The 7,887-nt window shown below is 43.0% G+C and overlaps 1 protein-coding gene across 3 annotated transcripts in view; it reads left to right on the top strand.

The window, feature by feature from the left end:
* Rnf182 (ring finger protein 182) overlaps nucleotides 1-6,254 on the top strand; it is a 56,257-nt gene extending 50,003 nt beyond the window's left edge. For all 3 annotated transcript variants that reach the window (XM_031358912.1, XM_031358913.1, XM_031358911.1), the window contains one exon: nucleotides 3,080-6,254. In XM_031358912.1, the coding sequence (XP_031214772.1) occupies nucleotides 3,289-4,032 (744 nt within the window). In that variant the 5' untranslated portion in view covers nucleotides 3,080-3,288 and the 3' untranslated portion in view covers nucleotides 4,033-6,254. The remainder of the gene's footprint in view (nucleotides 1-3,079) is intronic.
* The last annotated feature ends 1,633 nt before the right edge of the window (nucleotides 6,255-7,887 follow it).

Here is a 7,887-nt window from a genome sequence, read left to right on the forward strand (position 1 = left end):
CTCTCTCTCTCTCTCTCTCTCTCTCTCTCTCTCTGTCACCTGCTCTCACACATTTGGAATAAATTGATCAAAGTTGAATATGCCAGGCTAGATAGTGATCCAGAGTAAACAGAGTCAGTGGAATGACCAATGTCAGGGTTAGATGAGGTGGTGCTTGAGATAAAGTAGTCAGTGGGTTAAGGAATGGTATTCTCAAGGACAAAGAGGAGTAGTTTATGAAGAAGACAGGTAAAACTTCTACATAAAGTAATGTACCATGGAATCTGTAAAGCAAAGCTGTTAGAGGTACAAGTGTAATCCTGCCAGACACTTTAATATGCTCTGTCTACTTGTCTCCTCGATAATCTTCTATCCACTGTGAAGATGATAAGCAATAGATACAAAGCTACGTATAATACTCATGTGGAGCCTGATGTCTCTTGAATACAGAACACTTGTTTCTGGAAGTCTTAGAAAAGTTGAATAAACACTTGGCTACATAGAACAGTAAATCCAAAGGGAAGGAGGGCTGTGGAGTTCTCTTCTCTGCTCAGAATCCATTAATAGAGATCAGTCAAGGAAGATGATGAAAGATTCTTTTCTACTTAAAAGTGAAATAATTGAAATAATTGTATCAAAGGATAAATCAAGTCACATGACCCAGGCATGGTGGGGCACACCTTTAATTCCAACACTGGGGAGTCAGTGGTAGGTGGATCTCAGTGAGCTGGAGGCTAGCCTGGTCTACATAATGAGTTCCAGGGCAGTAAGGGCTACATAGTGGAACCCTGACTACATACAGCACTAGCCGTAAGAAGGTCAAATGTCAAGTTGTCTAAAAGCCCACCAAAGCTCCTAGAGAGTGAAAGCTGTAGACAATGGGAAGCTGCCACCTTGGTGCATCTTAAAATGACGGTAGAGTGTTTTAGTATGAAATGAGAAAAAGGAGTGGCAACCTACACTAAGGTAAATTAGGGGAGACAGTATGCTAAAAAGCTGAAATGAGGGAAACAAACCCAATAAGATATGTACCCTATGCAGCTAGTTTTGGATTGGCACAATACAGGTAGTGTAAGTGTGTGTGTGTGTGTGTGTGTGTGACGACGTGAGAGGGTGTGAAAGAAGAAGGGAACTGTTTGAAGGTGCAGGGGCAGACAGGTGGACAGTGAAGACAATCTGCTCAACTAATGGTCAAAGAATTTGCAAACCCAGATGAACTAGACTTTTTTAAAAATTCAGCTATGTATCCAAATTTGACCCAAGAAGAACCAAAAATCTGGATAGTAGCCATATGACAGGTGGGAATGCGATTAAAAAGCCAGCTCTGAAAACCACAGAGGCAGGCTGTGAGACTGCAGCCCAGTTCTATGTAACTTTTAAAGAACACATTTTACTATTGCTCACACTGATTCAGAAGCCTCAAAGCTCCTGGTTCATTTATAGAATAAACACACATTTGATCCCCAAACTCCGTACTGGACAGAAAAATCCTAGAGACCAATTTTGAATATAGATGAATAAATTTTGGTCCATTGATTGGCCTCGCCACAAGCACGGTGCTTGCCACTGGCACCCATTTCACAGTCAGAATAAGAAGTTATTGGAGAATTAGCATAATTCATAAATAAGAAGAACAACACTCTGTGCTCTTGAGTTTAAAACTGCCCAAGTTTAATTTAGCTCTCCGTTGTCCCTTCCCTTAGGGTGGTGTGATCCATAGCAAGGTTTGAGTTGCAGACAGTTGCTGGCTCTCCCCAGAAATGCTGTGACAGCCTTCTGCTATGTTGCTCGGAGGGGTGTGCTCAGAAATTCAAATCCATTTCCAGACTCTCCAAGCGCAGTGTAACTCAAGGCAGATCTCCTCCCCCAATATCACATATTAAAGCTAATGAGAATGATCTGGAGATCCTCCATACCGCTGTCCTCTTTCAGGGTGCTTGCTGCAGATGACCCACCATGCACATGAAGAAACCTTCTGTCCTTTGGCCAGAGCTGGTGGCAGTAATGTCCCTGTTACTAACATCAGGCCCGCAGATGGCATATGCCTTCTGCTTACCATAGACCCGAGGATTTATACGACACACAGTAGGTGTGATGGTGAATAGTAAGACTATATGGAGGGTTTATATGACACACAGTATGTGCAATGGTGAATAGTGAGTATTTCATGATTGCCACCTACAAATGACTTTTCCTGTGTTTATGGTGTGTGTGTGTGTGTGTGTGTGTGTGTGTGTAATTGTGTGCATTTTCCATTCTCGCTTCTCTCTTAGGATTTGGATGTGTGTGTTTATAGTGCCTGTATCAGAGGCTTTGCATCTTTATCCTACTTTGTATAGATGTATATGCACAAGACTGACACTGAAATGAAAATCTGAATAAACTAGTCAAACACTAAGGGCATTTGCAAAACAGATAAAGAAGTGAAAACCATCTGTTTCGCTTACCAACACTCTTATCAGCAGAAAAATGCTTCCTGAGAACATGTTCTTAATGCTTATTCTTAAAACGTTCCTTAGGAAGCTGGGTGTGGTGGGACATGACCCCCAATCTCAGGGCTGATGAGCCTGAGTCATGGGCTTGCTGAAGTTAATGTCAGCTTTGGCTGTGTAGTGAGTTTGGGCCCAGCCTGGGCTATATAGTAAGACTATCACAGACAGGCAGGCAGGCAGACAGACAAGTAAGCAGGAAGATTCTTAGGTGTTTGTGGGCACCTTGGAAGGTACTTAGCTGTTTTTCATAATGGCACTATGGATGAGTCCCATGTTTCGAAGAGATTAACATTTGGTACAAATTTCAAAGAGATAATCTGTCCTTGCTACAGCAGACAGTGTTGTAGAGCACATGGTACTGAGGTGTACCTCAGTGCACTTCACACACACTAGGACTAAGTTCCTTCTTTTGATGTTTGTGGGTTGAAGCATGGATGTGACACCTTTCTGTCCCAGGGCAAGAGAGGCTAAAGAGGAAGGGATTTCATCTGTTAGAGCTATTGCACCTGATCCTTGGCGTTCAAAAAAACGTCACAAAGCAGTTCTCAGTTTCAGTGATCTGTTTGCTCTATGACAATCACTGTTGTTTTTTTTTTTTTTCTTTGCAGATCCTTCAGCTGCCCTTTTAAAATACATGTCAGAGACAGCACCAAGCAGGAGCTGAAAATGTTCAAAAGACTTCTGGATTCTCTCCCGTCTTTTCCAGCCCTCCCTCTCCCAGCCTCCTGGCCTGATGATGTGATGTTCAGAGGGATTCTTTAATCCAAGTCACTGCTCAGCTAGGCACACCTACAAAAGATTGCATCCATAACTCAAGATGGCCAGCCAGCCGCCAGAAGAGCCTGCGGAGTCTCAGGCCTCTGATGAGCTTGAGTGTAAGATCTGTTACAATCGGTACAACCTGAAGCAGAGGAAGCCCAAGGTTCTGGAGTGTTGTCACCGGGTCTGCGCCAAATGCCTCCACAAGATCATAGACTTTGGGGACTCTCCCCAGGGTGTCATCGTCTGTCCCTTCTGCAGGTTTGAGACATGCCTGCCGGATGAGGAAGTCAGCAGCCTGCCCGATGATAACAACATCCTTGTAAACTTGACTTGTGGAAGCAAAGGGAAGAAATGCCTGCCTGAGAACCCCACTGAGCTGCTGCTCACCCCCAAGAGGCTGGCTTCCCTTGTCAGCCCTTCTCACTCGTCCTCCAATTGCTTGGTTATCACCATCATGGAGGTGCAGAGAGAGAGCTCCCCATCTCTCAGCTCCACCCCCGTGGTAGAATTCTACAGGCCAGCCAGTTTCGACTCTGTCACCACTGTGTCCCATAATTGGACGGTGTGGAACTGCACCTCCTTGCTCTTTCAGACATCCATCCGGGTGTTAGTTTGGTTGCTAGGTTTGCTGTACTTCAGCTCCTTGCCCTTAGGGATCTACTTATTGGTGTCGAAGAAAGTCACCCTGGGGGTGGTCTTCGTTAGCCTCGTCCCCTCTAGCCTTGTCATCCTCATGGTGTATGGTTTTTGCCAATGTGTTTGTCATGAATTTCTGGACTGTATGGCACTTCCTTCTTAATCAATATGCAGCATAGGGAACTTGGCACATGTGGCTACGTTCAAATGATGTACTTATGATTTGCCTTTCTTTTGTATTCTCTACGATTAGTGTCCTACAGCCTCAACAAGCCCTTGGCCATATGTCTGTGGTCCGTTTTCCAGCCAGATTTTGGCTTGATGGGTTTTCCTGGATTCTGAAAATTAAAAATAAAAAAAAAGTTCACTTCTCTCTAGGGGCTAGCCAAGAGGCAAAGCTAGGTATGCATAGCCTTCCTGGAGCACCAACAGCTATGAGATAGCCCAGAACAAAGGCATAGGCCCAGGGAGTGCTTTCAGACAGGTACCAGGCAAGATGTGCTACATTGTGGTGGGTTCTTTGTGCAAACATGGGGATGAATGGAGTCCTCCTTGAAGTTAAGTGTATCCCATGGTGTCAGATCCCATGATGTTAGATGTCAGAGGCAAGCTACTGTAAAACACATGGGAACGCCCCTCATTTTCCTAGCCCGGTAGCCCCTCATCATCTTCAGGCGCTTTCTCACTTGAGGTCATGCTTCTCTGAAGGCTGCTGTTTCCTCAGATTCCTTTTGCTTCTGTGCAGGAATTCCTGCCCCAGCCCCCACCCCTCCCAGTCTCATCTTCTTGGGTGGTTCCTGCACGATTCCTGTTTTGACAGGTTGCCACGGAAGGCAGATATCACTGAGAAGTTAGCACAGGTTAGACCTCATGCCAGGGCCATTTATCAGGGAATGGCCATTTATCTTCAACACAGGCCTTTTCCTCCATATAGGTTTTTCTCCCAGGCTTCTCTGGGAAGATCTGAGCAGTTTTTTGCATGTGGAAATATTCATTGGGATAATTCCTTAAAGCGTGAAAATGCTTCGTTTGATTAAAACTGTTTTGTTTGATTCCTAACCACAGTCCTCAACCAGCCACACCCCTTACTGATCCTGAACAAAGTTCCATTTAAATTAGTTGCTATCAGTTTATGAAGGTTTCATCTTTTCGCCCTTGTTTTAGAGCTTTGAGTAGGGCAGGCTTTGCTGACTCCTGCAGTGTTCTGGGGGAACCTGCGTAGGGAAAACCAGGCCACTAGCGGCCCTAGCACCAGGCACCGAGAACCCAAGTGCTCTGCTGAGCACTACTGGGCTTCAAGTTTCTGTCCTGTGGAAGTTCACGCAAAGGCGAAGTGAAACCACGCCAAACTGATGCCCTGCTTGAGGTGGAGTGGAGATGCTGAAGTGCAGCTCACTCACGGTTGCTTGCTATTCAGTCAGTTTGGGGATAGGTTTGAGTCCTTAATTTATTTTCTGTAAAGACATAAGCTTTCATGGCATGGGGATGGACTCCTCTTCATGAGGTGGGGGTGGGGTGGGGTGATGTTGAATGTATATATTTATGGGATTAAGTTGCGTAGCAGGTTTTAGGTGGATTAATAGAACGTTCACTAGGCAAAAATCGGAAGGAGTGCTTCTTAGTCTCTGAGACTTATTACTGATGACTTAACAATACCCATAATGCTTAGCAAAGGGCTTTACCAAGATTTTGTTAACTTGTTTGTGGTGAAATATTTGTGGTATGACACAGTTTCAGGGGGCCAGTTCTAACCTCCCCACTGACAGAAAACAGATACTTATCTAGAATAGGAGTTTTGTCTTAGTTGTATAACTACTGACTTTGAGAACATGTATGTCTAAGGTACATGTAATGAGAAAGTGAGAAAGTATATGTGGGATGTGGTCCAATGAAACTTAAACCTCAACTTAGAGCTAAATACATTTCTGACTCCAGAAATCCTAGTTTTAGGCAGTGTTGTGGATGTGGTTTCCAGAACTCCATTTGTACTCTGAGCAAATACAATATTTAAGGGTTTTGTGGATTGGATTTATATATTTATAAGGTTTCCTTTTTAAAGATGCTCATTTTGTCTGAACTGTAACGCTGAGTGAGCTGGCGAAGGACCACAGGAGATTTCCGGAAGGCTCCAGGCCATCACTGTGTTCTGCTGCTTTGTGTGGTGTCTGCAGTACTGAAGTTGTTTCTGTATGTGCTGTGGCAATATTTTTCTTAATGCCACTGTATTGATTTGGTTTTTAAAGAGTTTTCAATGTATGATAACAACAACCCATAACAACCCAAAGCAACATAATTCTCCATGCCATTGAATGGAAAGGGTAGTCCTTTAATGTTGTAATCTCTATGGGGGTGGTTTCTTGTCTATTAAATTTTATTATTTCTAAATGAGATGTGTGGCTTCTCTGATTTATGGTCACGGTGCCAACATCACTTTAGATAGTCGCAAATGTGAACTCTCGGGAGGCAGAAGCCTTTATCACCCACATGGAGATTTTAGAACTTCCCACAAAGCTACCTCACCTATCTCATGTCTACAAAGGCCTTCAATTTTTTCCAAGTGGAATAGAAAATGAAATAAGAGTACTATCTTTATAAGTGAAATGTTTTATTTGCTTTGATTTGATTAACTCTCAAAATAGAATAAAAAATAGAATCCAGTGAGGCAAAGAAATCCCTTACGTGTATAGTCTAGACAAACTAGAAAAAAATACTGAATCTACTAGTCATGATCACCATTGAGTAATTTGAGAGTATGCAGTAGTTCTGTGTTCATATTAGCAAATTAACACCACATATCCATCAAGAACAACCATCTAATGTGCATCAGAAATCTTCACATAAGTGAGTCGAGAAGCACGAGGAGGGCGGCTCCCTGGTCCTGTGTGATTACACTGTGAACTCTGATTAGTGGCTGAGAGGCCAGGGAGCAGTGTACATTTGCAGGGGTTCGAGCATTGTGGAAACCATGATGAAACTTCTGAGTGTATTAACCTGACAGATGCAAAGGCAGAGGAATCCTGGCGTTGCTAGACAAGCAGATGGAGCCAAGAGGGGACCTTAGAGGAAGGGGCCACGAGGGAGCTTGGAAGAGTACCATGGAGATGGTGTGTTCTTTCTTTATTCTTTTTTTCTATTTATGCTGACACAGTCTCAAACGTTGCCTTGACTTATTGGAGTACTTCAGTTAGACTACATATTATTCTAGAACTTTCCTTAAAACTAAATAGCAGCAGCCTTGGATGCAGGTCAAATCCTTGAGTTTAACAGTTTGTTCTTGCAGCATGCATTTTATATGTTTTTCACATCTCTGCTCTCTTCTTACATAATTATCTTTCTTTATTTCAATACTCAATATGAAGTTTTACTCCTGCAGCCTTAGTACTGGGTTTTTCCTTGTAAGTTTACTTTTGTCTAAAACACGTTTCTTTTTAGAAAAAAATATGATTTTTGATTTTCTGTGTCTGGATGTTTTGCCTGCGCATATGTCTGGAAACCCTGTGTGTGCCTGGTGCCTGAGGTCAGAAGACAGTGTTGCATCCTCTGGGGCTGGAGTTACAGATGGCTGTTGCAAGATCAACAAGTATTTTTAACCACTGAACCATTTCTGCAGCACCTAAAAGATGCTGATTTCAAATGTGGAAGATGAAGGTTGAAATATGAATAAATTCCAAATGAGTCTCAGACACATTAAGGAATGATCCCAGTTTCTTATATGACTTAAACCCATGGTATAATCCAAACCTAATTGCAATCACTATTAAACTACAGCCTCAGCACTGTAAGACTAAGTTGGGGCATGTGATAACTTACTTTTCAAAGTGGCTGGGTCTTGATTTAATTCAAAATTTCAATGATACAAGACAATCACCTGGCCAGCATTTTAATTAATCAGATGCTTGTTGACGGTACTGTTTATATTAGAAGGTTCAAGGGAATGTGTCCTGGACAAGCAGGTTGCCTGTGACTTTGTTGTTCCTACAAAGTGTAAAGAAAGTGTTTTGTATGTTTGTGTCTATGC

This window comes from Mastomys coucha, unplaced genomic scaffold (genome assembly GCF_008632895.1).
Source record: "Mastomys coucha isolate ucsf_1 unplaced genomic scaffold, UCSF_Mcou_1 pScaffold7, whole genome shotgun sequence".
Lineage (NCBI taxonomy): Eukaryota > Metazoa > Chordata > Mammalia > Rodentia > Muridae > Mastomys > Mastomys coucha.